The sequence below is a fragment of the Ascaphus truei genome, chromosome 7, assembly GCF_040206685.1.
Source record: "Ascaphus truei isolate aAscTru1 chromosome 7, aAscTru1.hap1, whole genome shotgun sequence".
In the NCBI taxonomy this organism is placed as follows: domain Eukaryota; kingdom Metazoa; phylum Chordata; class Amphibia; order Anura; family Ascaphidae; genus Ascaphus; species Ascaphus truei.
Window position 1 is genome coordinate 28,107,739 of NC_134489.1, and position 21,203 is coordinate 28,128,941.

The 21,203-nt window shown below is 42.6% G+C and overlaps 1 protein-coding gene and 1 pseudogene across 1 annotated transcript in view; both read right to left on the bottom strand.

The window, feature by feature from the left end:
• Positions 1-18,112, bottom strand: part of LOC142499931 (uncharacterized) — a 45,087-nt gene extending 26,975 nt beyond the window's left edge. Inside the window, exons 1-4 of the mRNA XM_075609986.1 lie at positions 18,063-18,112; positions 16,251-16,350; positions 15,164-15,256; positions 11,852-12,971 (exon numbers count right to left, since the gene is read on the bottom strand). Of these exons, the coding sequence (XP_075466101.1) occupies positions 11,852-12,971; positions 15,164-15,256; positions 16,251-16,344 (1,307 nt within the window). The 5' untranslated portion in view covers positions 16,345-16,350; positions 18,063-18,112. The remainder of the gene's footprint in view (positions 1-11,851; positions 12,972-15,163; positions 15,257-16,250; positions 16,351-18,062) is intronic.
• Positions 3,206-4,540, bottom strand: LOC142498877 (vomeronasal type-2 receptor 26-like; annotated as a pseudogene).
• Positions 18,113-21,203: the final 3,091 nt, after the last annotated feature.

Genomic DNA, 21,203 nt, shown 5'->3' on the forward strand with positions numbered 1-21,203 from the left:
GTAGACATATCATTGGTGTCAGAGTACCCGGGTGTACAATCAGGGCTAGGGACCGTGGCAGTTTCTCCCTTAGGCTCAAAAGGAGGAACAAAATCAGCTTGGTAATTTCCATAAGAAGGAGGAGACCCCAAGGGTTTAGCAACAGGACTGGTAGCGCAGGGAAGCAGTCCCATAACAGCGTCGCATGCGAGGATAGGATCCTGCTCTCTTATGTTCTGGTCCAAAGATAAGGATAATTCATGAAACATATTTTGAGTCTGCACCAGTTTCACAGGATTCACGTTTTCCCAGGTCACAGGGGAGCCAGGGGCAGGATCATAGGAAATCATAGTCTGTTTTAGCTCTCTAAGGCGCTGGGCCTTAATCAGGAGTTCTTTACTGAGCTGTTTCTCAGACGGGGTTAGGCCAATAAACAGGGACTGGGTTTCAGGCGGAGGCAGTCTCTCAAATATATTCTGATCTTTAGACAGGGGGGTTAAATCAGGGCTAGGGACCGTGGCAGCTTCTCCCTTAGGCTTAAGAGGAACAAAATCAGCTTGGTAATTTCCATGAGAAGGAGGAAACCCCAAGGGTTTAGCAACAGGACTGGCAGCACAGGGGGACCGCCAAGCGGCAGCGCAGCTGGCGAGGAGAGGGTCCTGTTTCTTTATGCAAATGTCCAAAGTCAGGGAAAGTACACAGAGTGTGTTTTGTGCATAAGCCAACATGAAGAGAGGGTCCTGTTGTACTAGGTGAATGTCCAATGATAAGGCCAAGGCATAGAGTGCATTTTGGGCGTTGGCAAGTTTGATAGGATTCACAGTATCCCAGGTTAAAGGGGAACCAGGGGAGTCAACACAAGCGGCCAGAGACTGTTTTAAGTCCTTGAGGCAGTAAGCCTTACTAATGAGATCATTACGGCATCGGCGTTGCAAAGGGGTTAAACCTGCTAACATAAACGGATCTTCTATCCGAGGTAGTATTTCGCATAGATACTGATCTTTAGACGGGCTGTTTTACAGACTGGGACCGGATTTCAGAGGGAAACCGGCCTAACCCCACCTCAGCGGGGTCCGAGTTTGTGGGGCTGGACATACTGTAACGTACGTGCCTGCCACAAACAAGGAGGGACCCCGATACTGAGGTGAGATGGGTAACAAACTGCACCCACAGCTACGGGGACACGCCTGGAAAGTGGAAAATAGGCGTCTGGAACCGTCTGGGCGTATAAGACTTGTAGTCCCGTGGAGGCTGTCTTTGCATTGGGGCCGCGTGCGCACTTGCCTTGCGCATGCGCGAGTCCCTAATGGCCGCCGCAACTTTCTAACTGTTCCCGCGCATGCGCATTCACGGCGCATGCACGCGCATCGGCAATGGCGGCCCCCGAAAGCCGGGTGCGCCGCCGGGACTCCAGGGACTCGGAGCGCTCCTTGCTCTGGCCTCCACCTTCGCGAGCAGCCGGCGGGTCCGTCGCTGGCTCCGGCGGCACCCACGACCGCTCGGCAATCGTGGAGGGGGGTCTCTGGGGGCAAAATAAGACCAGGGCTACATATATATACACATATATATATATTACATGGGAAATAGAGGGGGCTCATGAGGTGTGAAACGGGGGGAGGAGGGGGGCTTGCAAGACCACCAACATGTCTGCGGCCCTGCCCCAAGTCAGCATGCTTGTGCTTCCAACAGTAAGGCTTTGTCCCCGCTGGCGCTGAGCGCGCATGCTTGGAGAGCTCTAAATGCATGAGCGCCGGGTGGCCTTTACAGTTTTGCAACACTCGCGGTGAGGGGGGGGGGGGACGGACGCTGCAGGGGAAGCTGAGCGCGCTGGTAAGTATGAAAAATGTATTTTTGAATATTGAAATTGATTCAATTTCTGACTGGTAACAGTTAAATGGAGGTAGGTGGCACCTCCCCCCCAGAGCTCGCCCCTCCCCACCTTTTTAACTTGGGAGGTTCTGGCATCTTGTTGAAGGGATAGGACTCATTGCAGTTGCTTCCCCTCATACAGAGGTAACAGGAAGGGTTCATTGTTTTAGTGTTAGGACCTGCGTTACTGGTTATATCTTGACGTTTGGTATGCAGGCTTACGACGCTTTGGCCAAAGGGTTTAACTAAATAACAAGTTATTACTATTATTATTGAAGTATTTAAACGTTGTACTTATTACCATAAATGTTTTGTCAATTTGATGTAGCATTGGGCACCCCTGTCTTTTGTTATATACATTTGCCACGCTCAGTAGCACTTATTTTGGCATAAATATATATTCATGATGTGGTGGGTGTAGGAGTTTGAGCTACCTGGGAATGTGTGTGTGTGTATTAAGTTTGGAGTTAGAAACAGGAGTGCAGTTTCTGCCTGTGGCTTCTGCTTTTTCCATGGTGATTGACAGCTGTACCACCCACGCTGCCTGCACACACGGTGTGGTTTGGTGCCTTTAAGTGCACAGTCCCCCAACAGCCTCGGGAACCAACACTAAATCGATCAAGCCTGAACAATATATACAAGGAAGCTACATTTTGCCCCCTTTCTGCCTTGAATTTTTCACTCATCCCGGATGAGAGGATAAATGGAGTTTTCCAACTCTGGGCAAGGCTATTGACGAACATGATTCTGGTCTCTTTGCCTGCAGCACAATCCAACCAAACCAACCATACCACATCACCTTCTCTCACCTTTTCAAGGAAAGACAAATTGTGGTTGAAAAAGGCTTTGCATTTTATTTATTGTACATAGTTTAACAGGTTACTGACAGATCTGCTGAAGTTACAGTCACTATATTAAACGTATTATATTACCATGACGATGGGGATGGGATTTCTCCATAGCTTGTAGTGCCACAGTCTAGCTCTGGGGGACCCTTGTTTCAAATAGGGTGACAAAAACTAGCGCACGGATTGCTGTTTTAGGTAGGGGTAATGAGCAATTCATAGAGAGGGAGAGAAAACAGAACATATGATTTGAGGGCAGATACAGCAAGGGCTGTAGTAAGCATATTTTACCTGCACAGTACAAAGTCGTACACCCTGCCTGATCTATAACTTTTATTTAAATAGCCTTCTGATTTTTTTAGTTCTAGCAAAGGCATTCTGAAAGACTGCTTTAGAGACTTAAGGGATCATCCATTAAACTGCAATAGTGCCCCGATCACAATTTAATGATTAACCTCCATAGAGAAATCTCCCCAGTTACATTTAACTAAAAAAAAAATTCATACTACATGCGGTTACATGGTTTTCTTAAAGGTATATGGTACAAATTATATTGGAGCGGCAACTTCCAATTTTTTTTATTATAAAGAATTCTCTAATGTCTCTTAAGCTAATTTCAGAGCAAAGTAACATGCAAACAATGGATCATTTATTACTATTTCTACTTTCCACCACTTATACTCTCTCTAATGTTCAAATCAGGTCTGAACATGATAATGTAACACTTGGGCATAAATATACAGCCAAGTACTCCTGCACTGGAAGCCAGGATAGCAAATATCTCCACAGCCACCATGTATTTTCCTTTGGTGCTCAGATAAGCTGGGATGAAGGAGACCCACACACTGCAGAACACCAGCATGCTGAATGTAATATAATGAGCTTCGTTAAAGCGATCAGGTAACTTCCTTACTAGATAAGCAACAACAAAGCTGAAAAAAGCCAGGAAACCAATATAGCCAAGTGCAACGTAATATGCAAGAGCAGACCCTACATTACATTGTAATATGAGCTTCCCAACTTCAGTCTTTGTGTCTCTCTCTGGAATGGAGGAGAGTGGATGAGCCACACTGTGCAGATCCCAACTTCCCCCAATGAGCAGACCAGGATGACGGATAACGATAATCTTCTTCCTACCCATTTCCTTAACTTGCTTCCCGGTTTGGTGGATCTGAAGGCAATTAAAACCATAATGGTTTTAGCCAGGACAGAGGAAACCGCCACAGTAAATATGATACTGAAGGTAGCTTGTTGTAGAAGACAGGTCACATTTACAGGACGACCAATGAACAACAAGGAGCATAGGAATGATAGCTGCAGAGAAACAAGGAGGGTATAGCTGAGATCCCGGTTACTGGCTATGACTATTGGTGTTTCCCTGTGTATAATGAATATCCTCTGTACTGAAGCAGTGATGAAACATGATACAACAGAGAAAGAAGCTAAACTCAATCCCAATGGATCTTGAAAGGACAGAAAATCTATATCTCTCTTGACACAAGTTATTTTCTTCTCATTGGGCCATTCATCCTCAGGGCACTGCAGGCAGTTATCCATATCTTAGAGGGAAAAAAAAAGCAAGAAAGTGATGAGAAAATCAAACACAAACTCATGTGCTTCTTTTAAACAAAACTAGATGAACTGCAAAAAAAGAAGTTTTACTCTGAAGACAAACAAGCCAATGTAATAATTGCATTACTATTACATTACATGGGCATTGGGCCTTCTTTGTTTACTAATGTATATTTGAGGCCACTTTCACAGTAGCTCTAAAGTGGTCACTATTAAGTATATCAATATATAATACTGTATGTTTTATTCTCGATAAGATTGATTATTTAGTCTTACCTTTTTAGCTACTGCATATAATTTGCAAATTGAAATAATACACTGGGTAATGTGTGCAGTTATTGATAGGACACAGATACTATTTATAGATAAAGCCCATTTAACTTTGCTCTGTGACCGGGAATAGCTGGGGAAAATGGACTTCAAACATCCTTAGCTTCAGGGAAAGCCATTAGAGATGGAAATCTTTACACATCCCATGATAATATTCAGACACCAAACACTTCCAGTAACCACTCCCCATATCACGGACATACAGTATGCTGCATACCTTCAAGCATTGATGATACATAGTCTATTTATCAAGCAGCAGTAATTTCAGTGTTCCCTGAACGTGAATCTAGCCAGCCAGAACAAAATAATTGGTTATTGTTCATGTCAGAGTTCATTGCTTACTATAGGCATTCTGGGACATATTTAGTAAACTGTTACACTATCTAGCACTGGTAGACTCACCTTACAGCCCATCCACCTAAATGGACTGTAAACTTCCATATTTACCAAGTCATACTTGAGGGCGTTTGGAGTAGTATGGCTTAATAAATATTGACTAATCACTTTATTAGCACTAAATATCACAAAACATACCTGCATTTTTTAAGGGCATACAGTAACAGGGATTTAACCCTGTTTTAATGAGGCTTCAGTATAAGCCTCTAGTGGTCCGAGGAATCCAACAGGGAGCTGGTTAATTGTAGCTAGACAATTAACCAGTCTCCACTTGGTTAATCAGACAACTGTAAAAGCCTCCCGGTGATAACTGACAAGAAGACTCTTGAGCACCCAGGAGGACTGTGTTCTGACAGCAAGACACAAGGAGCCAGACCTCTATTCCAGGGTGCTACGAACCCGGGCACCAGCCAGAGGCTGTCCCCTTAATTGACACCAACCCAGACCCAGCGACTGATATGAAGGGTGATCTGCTTTGAGGTACTTCTTTAGACTTTGGGGTGATAGGTTGGGAACAGGCTTTTCCTCCCTGCCCTGCAGATAGGGACTGGGGGTGTGAATTAGCCCTTACAGAATGATAGGCTGTTTGTTTCTTTGTGTATATATATATATATACCTTAAGACTGTATCACAAAGTTACGGGCTGAATAAAAACCATTATTTAATTTTCCCACATCCATCTCCCTGGTCGTATCTCTCCACATGTCTTTTACACATACATTGCAGTATTTATTTTTAGATATTTAAAGCATGTAATAGAAGGTATAGTATTGTACATGTTTATTCTGCCAAGTCCTACATTTGTACTTGGGCATTTCAGTCATATTTACATACATTGATCTATTAAATGTGATTATCTCTTGAACAAACATTTACAATGAAAAGTTTATTCATATAACTGTAATAAATAATTATTTCATTTTGAGTGGAATTATGAGTGTTTTGGATAATAGGAGTCTCTACCAACCAGTCATGTTGGAGATCTTTCCTTCTTGGCATGGAAAACCGTCATAGCAACAGATAGATTGCCCCTCACGGACAACTTTCCTGTATCCAGGCAGACAGCACTCACTGCAGACAGAACGAGGAGTCTACAAATAATAAGAAGGACTAAGGCACAGATTGATTAAAAGGTGCTAAGCATAAATTCCATGAATCAACTCCTTGATAAAGCACATTTGGTGTGAAACGCGTAGATGGATGCACACCTTCTTTTTGTAATGTTGGTTGGGCAATACATTTTTCATTTTTATACCACCTGGTTCCCATTTTTCTGGGCAGTGCGCTGTTTTATGCATTTTTTGTATTTTCTCTGCTGTGTTGATGCTTACTTGCAACTGGACACGCCACTAAGGAATTCATTTGGCCTAAGAAGTGGGTAAGATATTAAAAAAAAACCTTTGAAGATTGAGGACAAGAAATACTGTACTACAAACTTTGGTGAGTTTTTTGGGACTTTTACTACATTATTGTCTGCAATGAGGTGTGGCGAAGTGAGAACATCATTTTTCTGTTACCTTCAGGAGGCTCAAGAAAGTTCAAATCATTATTACTCACCTAGTAGTATACCCACTCCTAATAAGAAAAGTCATTATTCCATTATATTTATGATGAAGATTCATTGAATATATTTCCCAGACAATTTGAGCACCCATTACCTTATATACTCTGGACTGTTCATTTAAATGAATGCAAGGTAAGGCATGCTAAAGTTTAGCACCCTTTAGTGAATCTAGACCTCAGACTGCAGTCCAACAATGCATCTCGGGTAGCACACTTCAGCCCTAAATATTAGTTTGATTACATCCAAAGTACTTTGTTATGAGTGGGCTAATATTGTGGGGAGCTTCCTGCATTTATTTCATGAACTATTTAATTTTTATTTCATTTCCACAATTGGTTGCTCACTGCTGTAGATCTAATTGCAAGGCAGCACTCAAAATAATTTGTTGTGTTGTCCATTTATGTGTTTTGCTTGTGAATATGGAGAGTGTCTTTGCTCTACTTCAATAATCAATCATGTTTTTAAGGAAACATCAAAATTGTAATCCCAGAGATAGCAGCAACTTGAATATTGGATAGTGCACACATCATATCCCCATGTACACTGAATATAAGAAAATGTCATATGGAGGGGCAAATTAATTTCTAAAACGCATAAGGGCAGTGATAGTCCTGGTGACTTTTGGATGTGGGGTGCTGACTGGTTTGATACCCTGAAAGGTTGATGTACATACCTGAAGAATTATACCCCACAAAACGTGAGTTATTATACTCTGGTTTATTTATCTTCTGTATATCCATTCTGATGTTACTTTGACTGGACACCAGGGGTGTGGATTCTCACCGCAGTGCAAGTGGAATCCTGGCCAGCTATTTGGAAAAATTGTGTTATATATATATACTATTTCAGTGGAAAAGTGGGGTATATTATTCTGTTCATAGAGGATATCACACTTATGCATTTTACTTCATAATGCTTAAAGAGTGCGAATATGATTCCAGTGTTCAGGGCTCAGCTGTTTGTGGTATCTAATTAATGAAATCCTTAGTCGCAATTCATTGAGTCACTTGTGCATATATAAAGCTGTATGAGGCTCACTGTGGTATATAGGCAATCAGGTGTACAGGTAATATTGGAGGAGTGACACAGAACTCTATATATGCCATAAAGGCACTGTATAAATCCCCAATAAACCAAAGTACATACCTTGTAATAAATCCTGTACCGGAGCCTCAGTAGAACAGCTGTTCAGAATTCAAATGAATGCGTGCATCACGCCAGTGACTGGAATAGGTGGTGGGTGGTCCCGTGGGATCCGACGGCGGAGCACTGCAAGCGTAAGCAAGGGGGCTGCAAACCAGTTCCAATTAAAAACATTTATTGCGTGGTCATGAGGAAAAGAAGAAGAGAGACCCTTGTGGTCTTGAAACGCGTTGGATTAAAGACTATTTTGTGAACCCTCACCATCTACCACCCCGTGAGAACCGGCCCGGTGTTTTGCTGACTTGCGACGCTTAGTCGCGACCGTGTGACGTCACGAACCCGGAAGCGCCGAATCCAGACGCCCTACAGCGTGTGCTTCGCTGCTACAGAGACTTTTACAGTGTGAGGCATTTCTGCTTGGCACGGCGATTTGGCTGTGCTGCTGTTTAGCTGAACCAGAGACTATTCAAGCACTACCTTGAGGCTGGGGGCTGGATCAACAGCCACCCGATCGGAAGACCACCCAGGCCCTACCCCGAGGCTGAGGGATTGAGAAGGAGAGAGCCAAGACATCTTCATTGGCGTCCGTTGGTGCTTGGGTAACATTAACCCTGAAATGCTTGTTTTTTCTATTTAAATGTACGCTTAATACTCACCATACTCTTGTGGTTACTAATATAATTTTTAATGCACTATGAGCGTTGTGCGCTGTGTTTTTTGTATTTATAATTGTTAACCAATACCTGGCAGCCAATGTTAGGGTATAGTGCTTAAATCCCATATAAACGCGTAAGCCCTATGCCCAGTGTCTTCGTTTCAACATCTGAAAGAATCCTAATTACCTTAATGAATTGCTAATCCTTTCTTTGATTACATCATTGCCCCATCCCACATAAGTGCTATATTCTGTATGTTATTTGTGCAATCTTGTGTGTTCACCTTTTTCGAGGAATAAACTTAATTTATCATATCTTAGTCGTGTTCAATTCAACCCAGTGATATTTGTGTATATTATAACCCTGCACAAGCTCCCGTGACATACAGGGATATTACAAATACGTTAAGCATAGGAAGAAATTAAATAAGTGAGGAATCTAATTTGTTACTGGAAGTTAGGCAGAGCTTACACTCTGTCCGCTGGCACGCAGCAAAAACAGGTTGCAGACTCCCCAGGAGGCCGCACCTAGTGCTCACACACGATGGAGCGTGATGGCGGGACCGCGTTCTCAAAAGACAAGATTATAGTCTTTTGGTGCGGCGGCCGAACGATGGCCACATCACGGCAGCGGTTCAGTCAATGAGGGTGAACCAGCCACGTGACGTCACAGCCACGCCCCTCATCACTAGGAAGGAGCGTTTACAGATCGCTTGTGGTAGACCTGCGCTGTATGCCATACGCACGCTCTCGTAAGCAAGCGGACAGTATAATCCTGGCTTTAGGAAGATATATAGAACTCCTCTTTCTTTGGGATTCTGCAGCGGGGAAATTCCACAAATGTTTTAACGTTATTCTCCCAAAGGACAGTTATTACAATTTTTAAAAACGACACTTACCCAGCGAGTCGAGGTTCTGGTAATGCTCTGCCAACAAGTCCTTGTGAAGTTCCTTCAGTATTCATTATAAAAACCACGAACCTCAAGTGTACTGTATGGGCATCTGAAATACAGAGCACCTATGATAGAAGGGGTGGAATAGCATGTGAGAAATATGAGGACATTTAATACCACCCCAAAAAAAATAAAAAATCAGACCCCAAAAGTTTAGAAAACAAACTGGATGTTCCTGCTCACATTTTCAAACACAATGTTCCAGAAAGCAGCACTCACAAGATCATTAAACATATTACGATACTCCTATAACTACACCCCGATTATTCACCTGAAAAATGGCCTTAAATGGAGATGAGCTAACCCACCACCACACCGTTTCCCGGATTTTTGATGATGTTACCCGCAAAATCAGTTTTTGCTGTGTAAAATCCGTAAACAAATTTGGGCGATTTCAATCCACGTGGATTCACCAAAAACTGCGATCGGATACAACCCGTGGACGGACCGGTAGAATCCAATCCGTGGATTCAGCAATCCGTTGGCAGATTCAAGAATCCCCTATGGATTGCTGAATCCATGGATTAGATTCAACAAATTCCTTCTGATCTGAACAGCACTATTTTAAGTTCTGGGGATAGGGGGTTTCAGAGATACTTACCCAGAGCCACCAAGTCATGTTGTCCCACTGTGACACAGTCTTCACCCCCTTCTCGTGTTCTCCCAGTAGAGGGTAAAAGTCACACAGGTAGACAATGAAAAGGGGGTTTCTGTTGGGTGAGGCCATGTCCTACTGGGTTGGGGAGGGCATGATGTCCAGAATCACGTCATGGCCCTTGGGTGGGTGGGGTATGATGAGTCAAATCATGCTGGGGCAGGGAGAACACATGCGGGGGAATCTTTGCACACTAGCAATAAACCAGGAATTGAAAAATTCCAGACGCCTGAAATTGTTCCTCAGGCGCCAGTGTTGCAGCGCAGTGCTGTGTGTTTGACCTGTCAAGTCTTCATTGCAACCTGCAAAAGCGCGACCCAACCCGATTTTCTAGTGCAACCGCAAAGCCGTATTAGGTGCACGGTGACAGGCCAGTGGTGCGCGGGGATAGGAGTTGTACAGAGAGCGTGTTGTGCGTCAGAGGAAGGGGAGGTTTTATACACACCAACATGGGGGGGGGGGGAGGAGGGCAACCACCCTCCTACAGCTCAAATTAACTATGGCTCCTAAAAATTCTGGTTGGGTCCTAAGATGTTTACATTTTTGTCCACCCAATAAGCACGACATTCCCGGAGTGTCATAAGAACAACTGAAATGCAAACCCATGAGAAATTAAAGGGACGTCATAAAGGCAGCTTAAGGGATCAAGAACTTTTATACTAGTAGTTCACAAAATGAAAACACAAAAATAGGTAAAATCAGAAATGTTTATAAACAGCCAATTCACAATCTTGTCAGGGTAAAGGGGCAGCCCTACCTAGCACCATCATAAATAAATGGCATGGTTAATTTGTTAAACATAGGAGATTTACATTTTTTTTTTATATATATCTCTAATAAGTTGAATAAACAAACTTCTTCAAAAATGTTGTAAAACGTGTAATGTCCCCGTAGTAGGAAACTGCTTTGAAATGTTTTCACAAGATTTACCTAATTTATTTTACATCTACACACGCACTCTAAAGGTTTGCAGACCTTTCCTTATGATCGGGACATACTTACTTTAAAGTCATACAGCGGATGAAACAATAATGAACAAATAAGGTTACAATGACACATACCTGGAGAAACCAGAAACGTGCCAATTGTTTTTACTTTGCGGACGATTGAATAGTTTTTAGGAAGCCAATCACATTGATAAGATATGTAATTATTCTTTTGTCGTTTGCCTGTTACGTGTGGCTGTCTCATTAAGATCTCATAGATAATCAAATAGTTGAGCAGTGAGCTATTTTTGGGGATGTATGTACCAAGATCTTGCTTTTAACCACATTACAACATATTCCCCCTTAAGACATATCAATTGATTACATTTATAACAGGCCCGTTATTTTTATACTTCAGACTTTGTGTACATTTTTACCAAAGATTAAAAGTGAAAATCAGTTGCATTCCTAATAACAAATAATAGAATTACATTGGGTATCAATCACTTCCCAACTCCAAAAGGAGAACAAAAGAATAAGAAAACATGGAGATACATTGGTGGCGACAGCCACGTTTAAGACATTTCTCTTCCCCTTAATTTTTAAAGGGGAGAAAAAAAAAATCATGCATCAAGCATAACCTCCTTTATGCTTCCACCAAGTGGTAATATAGTGTGACTAAAATCTGGAGCTTTTCCATAGGACTTATTGCTTGTGCAATTGCTGCAAAAAATAAAACCGAACACCCGAGATCAATTCCCAACAACTAGAAATAGGGTTCCCACCATGCCTGTGTGGTTATGCTTATCTCTTCCAGTCAGGCCTTGATATGAAAGTCTCCATTCTGGGAGTTCCTTCCAGTTAGTTTTAGATTTGTTGCATTTTTCAAAGGACCAATCTTACAGCTCTTTATAAATGCAGCTGTACAAGACCGCACAAGTCTCCCGGTGGCCAATTCCCTCACAGCACACAATTTTGTCTTCCTCTTGCGTGAATTTTCTGGTGTGCAACAAGATGTCCGTTCCGAGTAAAACTCTTCCCACATTCAGAACATGCATACGGCCTCTCTCCTGTGTGTATTATCTGATGCTTAGTAAGATATGCATTGTGCGCAAAACTCTTGCCACATTCATTGCACAGAAAGGGCCTCTCTCCTGTGTGTTTCCGCTGGTGCACTTTAAGATTGGAGCTGCAAGTAAAGGTTTTTTCACACCCAGTGCATGCATACGGTTTCTCTCCTGTGTGAAATGACTGGTGTTTAATGAGACTTGAACCATCTACAAAGCCTTTCCCGCATTCAGCACATGTATACGGCTTCTCTCCTGTGTGGGTTCTCCTGTGTATAACAAGAGTATAGCTGCTAGAAAAGTGTTTGCCACATTCATTACATGAATATGGCTTCTCGCCTGTGTGCGTTCTTTTGTGCATAAAAAGAGAGGCACTACTGGTATACGTTTTCTCACATTCCCTGCATGCATATGGTTTCTCTCCTGTGTGGATTCTTTTGTGCACTGAAAGATAGGTGCTGCTAGTAAAGCTTTTCCCACAATCATTACATACATAAGGCCTCTCCCCTGTGTGGGTTCTGTGGTGTATAACAAGAGAGGCACAGCTACTAAAACTTTTCCCACACTCGGGACATACATATGGCTTCTCTCCAGAATGGGTCCTCTGGTGTATAACAAGATACGATTTATAATTATAGCTTTTGCCACATTCGGTGCATACAAATTGGTTCTGTCCTTTGCGGGAATGTTTATCTGAAGAAATTTTTCTACTTTCAATGCATTCATATGTATTTTCTTGTGTGGATTTGTGTATTAGAAGAGTGTTCCCCTTGTTGCAATTCCTATTAGCACCCCTTATATACTGTGTTCCTGTACTTTCTATTTCACAACACACAGTGGCTGAGAGGTTATATTCTGCACATGAAGTGGATTCCTCAGATGACGTTCCAGGAGAGTCTCTCTGTTTGCTTTGCTTCCTACAGTTTTCTTTAGCACCATAACATTGGGGAATTTCATCTTCCACTTTCCAACTTGATGATTTGTTTTGCTTATGTCCACTAGCAGAACCCCGACCTGCTGAAGAGAAATATATGGTGAATAATAAGGATTCTTCATAATTTTTCCTTTAGCTGTTTAATAAGCCTGAACCTCCCATAATTAAGTGAAGCGAATTATAAAAGTGCCTGTGTGTTTGTAGGATATGCGTGGGCTGACCAGAGAACAAGTTGATGGACGCATGTCTTTTTTCAACCTCATCTACTATGTACATTTTTGAAGTGAAACTTCTTTAGCGGCACCTACCACATGAGCAAAATTCAGTGGCAGTGAATGGAGTTGATGGGAACGGAAGTGAAGTCACTGCTGGCAGAAGAGGCCATCAGCAACATTCAGTGCCACTGAATTTTGCAGCTTCCACCAGCAGGAGTCAGGAGACACACATACACACACGCCAAACACCTCTGTGAGCCACGGAGTAAGCCCTCCTGCCCCCGCCGCGCACCACCTGTGAGCCGTCAACCCCCCATGAGCCACCGCTGAGCACCCCCCCTGTGAGCAGCCGCCGCACAATCCACCCCCTTCACCCCCCCCCCACCCCCCCTGTCCACCCGTGAGCCGCTCCAGGCAGGGCACTCAGATTCCCCCATTGTCACCGTACCACGCACCTCGTATTTCTCCGCCGGTGGGGGGTGTGGGGGAGGGAAAAGAGTACTCAGGTGAGAGGCACCCCGAAAATGACATACACGCACTGACAAACACACACACACACACAGTCATACAGTCGCACACATACACGCAGACACACATGCAGTCACACACGCGCAGAGTCATACACGGAATTCAGTTAGTATAAATATATTAGTGACGAGCACGTGCATTCTAAGTCACGCTTTTGTGTTTTGTCACTGATATTGTGTTTTGACATTTACTTAAAAACAACATCATCACAAATACAATGTGTGACAAAAGAAACAGAAGTTTCACTTAAAATATGCGTGCTTGGGGCATACACCCTTTTTAAAAAATGTTTTATTTTAAGCTCCAAGAATCTTCAAAAGTGTAGATGATTCAAGCCATTAGTAAGTCACAATAGTCAACCTTTTAAAAGTCCTTTAAGTGTAACGGAGCGACCCCCAACATGAAACTCAGTGAAACCTGAGGAACAAGGGAAGGATAGGGAGTGATCACAAAACCATACTAATTGGGTTGTTAAATAATGAATGTGGTAATCGAATTGTGGGTGCAAACTGTGAACTGACTAGTGAATCAGAAAAGGGGGGGGAAGGGAAACACAAATTGATTGTGCCCCTAAAAGAATTCACTAAACTGCACACCACAGATGTAAAATTTAACTTTTAATAAATTGACTTAAAACATATATTACCAAAGATAGGTGTAACGTGAGTTAAAAATAAATTAAATCGAATATTAAATATAAAATATATTTAATTTATTTTTAACTCACGTTACACCTATCTTTGGTAATATATGTTTTAAGTCAATTTATTAAAAGTTACATTTTACATCTGTGGTGTGCAGTTTAGTGAATTCTTTTAGGGGCACAATCAATTTGTGTTTCCCTTCCCCCCCTTTTCTGATTCAGTGAAACCTGAAACAGAAACCTGTTCCTTGAAAACATGACATTCAATTCCTGCATTAGAAGTTTTTGTAACGTTTATATTAATATTCTTACTTTTTTTTTTTTTACATGCATCTTTCCAAAGAGTCCGATCGTTGCTTTTTCAGCTAGTTTTTTTGGAAAGTTATGATTCTTCATTGGCCGAGTCTACATGTTTTTTTTAACCATCACTATATAATTACAGTATTTACTGCATTGTTCTCTTACAGGGACCAGTTTGCAACAGTTGTGTTTCTAACAGTTCAGCCTTTACATATTTTGTTGTTTTATTCACTTATTTTTGTACATCTCTCTACTGCGTTTTCTATAGAATATAGTTCTGACTCTTAGTGGCACCTACCTAAATTGCAATGACATTACTACAGGGATAAACTAAGTGTATCTATACAACTCATGTCTTGCCAAATTCTAGTAGCTGCTTTGGTCCTGGAGAAATGTAGAATAGTGGTAGGTTTTATACCTTTAAAGGGACCAAAGATTTTTCATAGATGGAATTATAGTGAACGTTGCTTTTGAAACTTCATTGGTTTCTAGGTCATGTGTACTGTCCATACACAGCTGCTGAAAAACAGCTGATGTACAATATACTTCTGTTCTTCAACCTTTTTCCAAGGTTGTATTAATTACTCACCTGCGCTGGTATCTGCAGGGATGTCCTGGGCACTCCTTACACACGTCTCCTCTTCGATCTCTGGTACAATCTCAGGGTCCAGGTTCAGACAGCCTGTTCATGTCAATGGAGAATTCATTCACTGAACGCACCTTACAGGAAATAGTTTAAAGCACAAATACTCTAATATTTTATCCCACAGGCACCAACTCAACTGAAGCTTTATTTTTATTATTATTATTATTATTATAAAGTAACAATTGGTAAACACTATAATGATGAATATTTATTTATACAAAATGACTGATGTATGCTGCACCGTATAGAACAGCAGCATTTGAAATGCTACCCTAAGAAGATTCCAATCCTGAGTACAGCTGGCACATTTTATTTGCAGAGTAGGGCTGTCTTGGAAAAAAATAACCCCACATACTTCAGAATCTAGTACTCTGACCTCATGGCCTCTCCTGCCCATAATGCTCTTATTTTATTTACTACTACAAAAAGAGACAGACTTATTATAAGCAATAGGTGATGGCAGAATTTAGCTCTGCTTGTCTGAGCCTTGTCAGGAGCATTAAACAAATGTGTGTCTTCTAAATGTGATGCTTTTGATGATGAACGAGTAAAGAAGCCTAGCAGAAAGTCTTGACAATTCTGATGACTGGGTGTTAACTAGAGATGGGCAAAACGGGGGGAAAAAATCAATTTCCAGGAATTTACATGCAAAATCCGTTCTGCGGTGTAAATGGCGCTGACGGATTGTTACAGTTTCAATCCATGTGGATTAATTTAAAAAAAAAAAAAAAAACGCCATTGGATACAATTCGCTGTTTTTTATTTTTAACAATCCGTCAGCGGATTGCGCGGATTAGATTGTCGGTGATAAAATAATAATAAAAAAAAAAAAAGGTGAAATCGACATTTTTGAGTCTGATCCGTGGGCCAAAGGAACCCGTCAATCTGTATCTCTAGTTTTAATCCCAATTCAGAAAGTAAAATGAAAGGAAACGAATATATTATATGCATATCTTAATATTCTGCAGCTTGTACTTTCCACGCATCCCTTTTGGATCCCACATTTATTAACACATTAATCTCCACACACCCAGTGAGCCGAGAGTCTGGGAACTCTTCATCACATCCTTGTGAAGATCCTTCTGTCCTTCTTGTAAATACTCACACTCCTCCATGGACTTCATTGATATCTAGAACACAAAGACCATAGGTTACAAAAAAAAAATAGTATATGTTCTAAATATTTGTAAGAATACGGCCGTGATTATAGTGGAGGCGTGCGTGCGACACCGGAATAAACTAATGGAGAGCATTGAAGGCGCACACAGTGTGCGATTTTTGAAAATACATGTGTAAATGTTCTTGCAGCGCGACGGCCGAGTCACGTGAGTGGTTCAGCCAATGTGGGCCAACCGCTCACCTGACGCCACCGACACGCATCCCGATGCCTCAGCCCGCAGTGCATGTTTCGCGTGCGCGCCACCGCGTAAGCCGGCACTATAATCACAGCATAACGCCCCGCCCACACAGCACTACACGACGTGCGCACGCTTGTGTGCGCAGTCGTCACAGATGCCGGGCGGCCAATGGTAGTGTTCAGTATTGAAACTACCATTGGCTGCAAAGTGCGGCGGCGACGCTGCTGCAGTCGCGGGAGTCTTTTCAATCTGTGATCTCCGGCTGCAGCAGCGCGACGTCAGTTTCAGCAGCCAATCAATGCCCAGACGTTTACACCGATTGGCTGCTGAAATTGAGACTCGGCAGTGAAGACGGGGGACCGGGGATGGGGTACAGCCCAGCGCAGCCTCGGGTGGAGCCGGAATGTTGCTTTTATCCTCCCGTGCTAAAGGGAGCTCCAGCACAGTGCTCAGGGGGGGAAAAACCACCATCTTTTTGCTCTGCGCCCGTGACACTGCAACACCGCCCCCTCACACAAAACGGAGCTGCCAGAGGAAAATCAAACCCCTCCCACGGCTAACTTTAAAAAAAAGAAATGGATACTTCATAGTTGTCAGCTTTGGATAAAAAGAATGAGATGCATTAAACATGTCACTGTAATTAGTTCACTTTGGTCCTAGGAGGGATTGCTGCTTTTGTTAAATAGTTGTCTCAGCTAATGTATTACTGCTTCTATACAATCACTTCCCAGAAAAGTGCCTTATCCCAGGTCATGTTCTTTACTCTCCTGTGATGGTATCTGCAGTACCCGCTGGAATACTGTCAGGATGTGGGAAGATCAAGTATAGCCCCCTATACAGAACAGTTAGAGTCACCACAGCTGTTACTATGGACATAACAAGTACTAATAATAAGTGCAACACAGTGTATTGGTTGTACTGCAAAAGGGAAGACTCTTGTTGAATCGTTCCTAAAACTCAGCTTAACACGATTACAATCTAACTTGAACAAATGATTTAAAAATACTTATAGGTGTCAGATTTGGGTAAAAAAAAGACCCCTTAAACATGATACAGCACTTTGCCCCAAGGACAGACTGAGTGCTAAGACGTAAGGAACTTTCACACTGACCCAGCATCTGAAAACTCTTTTCAGGGTGAATTGGTAGGAAATGTCTTTATCTTCCATTGACTTAGATTTTGTAAAAGGACATATTTGTCAGTAAGAATGCATTAAAAAGAAAAAAAAATGCAATTGTCAGGATTAATGATGAGCTCCAGCACAAATAGGGAGTATTGGTATGGGGCATCTGGTGGCTCCTGGATACAGCCCTGTGCCTGAGAGACTAATCACTGTATTTCTATTATCTGACCACTTCTTGTCTGTAATTCAAGATTTGTAAAGCAAATTAATCTTATCTCTGTTTTCCAAGCAAACATAATAGGAACCACGGTGAAAGTTCCTATCAAGATCGACATTCTAAAAATAGAACCCCAGCTCCTACCTGTGCAGTCCCGTGTGTGCAAACAAGTGAATGGGAGCAGAAATAGAACAAAGAACTGGTGCGTTCTAAGCCTCCCTCTGAATCTCTGCCCTGATTGGCTGATGTTTGTCATTTGGTCTCTTTTCCTCTCAGCATTCTGGGAGTTGTAGTTCTGCTCCCGATAAAAATGCTTTTCAGCAGAAATAGCACATGATGTCTTTTAGAAAAGGTATTTTACCCGCGCTTCTAAAAACAAAGACAAGAAAGACTGTTCAGAATTCTCTTCTAGGCTTACAATGAAAATATATGTGTTGTGGTTCTGATCTACAAATACTGCCCCAAATCTCAATATATTGATTAAATCTGCATGCACATGTTACAAAGATAGTAGCTATGTATTATTTAATAATGCAATTATGTTGCTTTCAATAGGGGTACCAATCTAAAATACCCCATGCCAAAAGCCTGTTAGTTCTTGTGGATGAATGAGTTGTTCCAGAGAATTACACAAGCATGAAACATGTTTTTCATTGAAGTTTTTATTATTAGTGAAAATGGGAAGTCTATGGAGGAACTCTAACACTCATGCTGATTTTCTACACTATACATTTCTCCTCTCCTGTTTTAACTATGCTCTTTCTAAGGGCCAAACAACACTACTTCTCCTCACTCTTCAACACTCACAAATCCAATCAACACAGACTTTTTTTCTGTATTTGTCTCTCATCCTTCACTTCTCCTCAATCCTTTGCCGATCACTATAAATGCAGGGTGGATGCTGTCCACAATGAAATTCCTTCTGTCCCTTCCCCCTCCTCTCTGCTTCTACCTAAACCTCCTTATTACACTCTTGAAACCTTTTCTTCCAAAAACATAGATTGTAAGCTCTACGGGGCAGGGACCTGTGCCTGCAAAATGTCTCTGTAAAGCGCTGCGTACAATTAGCAGCGCTATACAAGAACACGCTATTATTATTATTCTGTTATAGAGTTGGAAGTTTCTAAACTGATTTTCTCATCTCCCTCCACATGCCCTCTCAATCCCATTCTCTCATACTTTATCAGAACTCTTAATCCCCACTCTCACCCATATCTTCAACTCTCTCTGTCCTGTCTCATTTCCCCCCCCTCCTTTAACCATGCAGTGGTCACAACTATTCTATAACCCCTTTGCTCTCTCTGAGGATTGACCGTTGTGTCACACTTGTTCTCATTTAAGATGCAAGTGTTTCTTACCTATGCCACAAGCATTTTGTCAAGTGTTCTACTTGAAATCCCGGGGGCCGCTCCGGAAGGGGCTGCAGGTGGGCAGTGGGCGCGCTGGAGCTACGCAACGTACCCAGCAAGCGGGGGATGCCATCTTGATTCTTCATCTTGTGGCTGCTTCATCTTGTGGATGCTTCTTCATCTTGTGGCCTGATTCTTCATCTTGTGGCTGGTCCATAGATAGGAACGCTTGCCGAATAGCAAGCAGCAGTGTTAGCACACCGGTGACAGGACGCCATGCGGTTTGTGCGGCCTGCGGTATTGGGGGGGGGGGGGGCGGGGTGGGGGGAGGAGGATGTTTGATACTAGTGTGAGGGAGCAGGGAGTCTCCTGAGTTGAACAAAGTTGATTTCATCCTCGGGGACCCCCTACTTCCCGAGATACAGGCCCCGTTATGGGGTACCGGTATTCCCTCTGCTTTGTTTAGATTACACGGTTACGTGACCCACAGAATTATAACATGGGAATACCGGCATCCCATAACGGGGCCTGTATCTCGGGAAGTAGGGGGTCCCCGGACCTGAAATCAATGCGGTTCAGCTCTGGAGACCCCCTGCTACATTACTGTAATGTTCGAATTTGTATACAACCCCCGCAATCACCTGTGAGAGGCACGCATTTTGAGTGACTGATTCAGCCTATCTCTTACTGCGCGTCTATTACAGAAAGGCAGACCCCGGTAGGATTCACACAGCAGGGACCCCTGCTGTGTTACTCCGTCGGGCCATTAGTCTGCAACTGACCATCTCGGGTCTACCATGCGATGCAACGCGGGATGTACCCAGGTATATGTTAAAATAATGGCTGCTTCATCTGTACCTTATATGCGTTCTCATTCAACGTCGTGCATATGGAACTTTTGGCCGCTGCCCCAAATATTTCGCCCCACTCCTCGTCCTCTAACGTTGCATCCAAGTCTGATTCCCATTGGGACATACATTTTAATTTCTTTCAGTAATCCCTATCTGAACTGACTACCTCTCTGTACATTCTAGATGTTAGTCCCCGTGTGTCATTTCCCAACACACAGAGCGTTTCAAAATTCGTCAGTGGTGGACGTATGGTGTGTTTGGTATAAATAGACCGGATTTGGAGGTATCTAAAAAATTCTGTGTTTGGGATGTCCTTTTCTGACTTAATTTGATCGAATGTTTTGATAGTGATTCTACCCTCCAAATCCTTCAGTCTCCAAAACTCATGCTATCTCCATATCCTAAAGTTTTTACTATCCATACCTGGAGGAAAGTCCGGGTTGCTATATAGAGGGGTCATCAGTGATTGCCTAGAAGTCAATGAGCATCTATATTTGGCAGTCTCCCAGACTGCGAATGAGTTGAGCATCGAAGATAGCGGACTGCTAATTGCTTTAAGCTTTTTTTTGGGGTACCAGATTAAATTACATAGCTCCAGCGGAGCACATAGTTCTCCTTCCAGTGCCACCCATCTCCGCATGTGTGGGTCTGTGTGTCACTATAATTTTACATAATGGACCCGCTTTGTAGTACGAGAGCAAGAAAGGTACTGCTAGTCCACCCGCCGAGGTAGGTCTTTGTAGGATTTTAGCTTTGATACGTGGTTTCTTATTTTTCTAGATCATTTTTGAAATTCATGATTTCATGGAGAAATTGTCCATGTTAACTATAGGGATCAGAAGAGCCTGAAACAGATATAGGATACGGGGCAAGAGGTTCATTCTAACGCAGTAAATCCTTCCAATCCACGAGATATTGTACGAAGCCCAAATCTCTTCTCAAGGAGTAGTAGAAGAATCAGGGAGACAGGAGGAAAGAGAAAAACGGAGCACTACATCCAGTGCTGGCAAGCCAAAAACAACAAGAGTGCGTTCCCACGATAAAAAAATAAAGCTATTTTAATGGATCATATTAGCAAACAATAC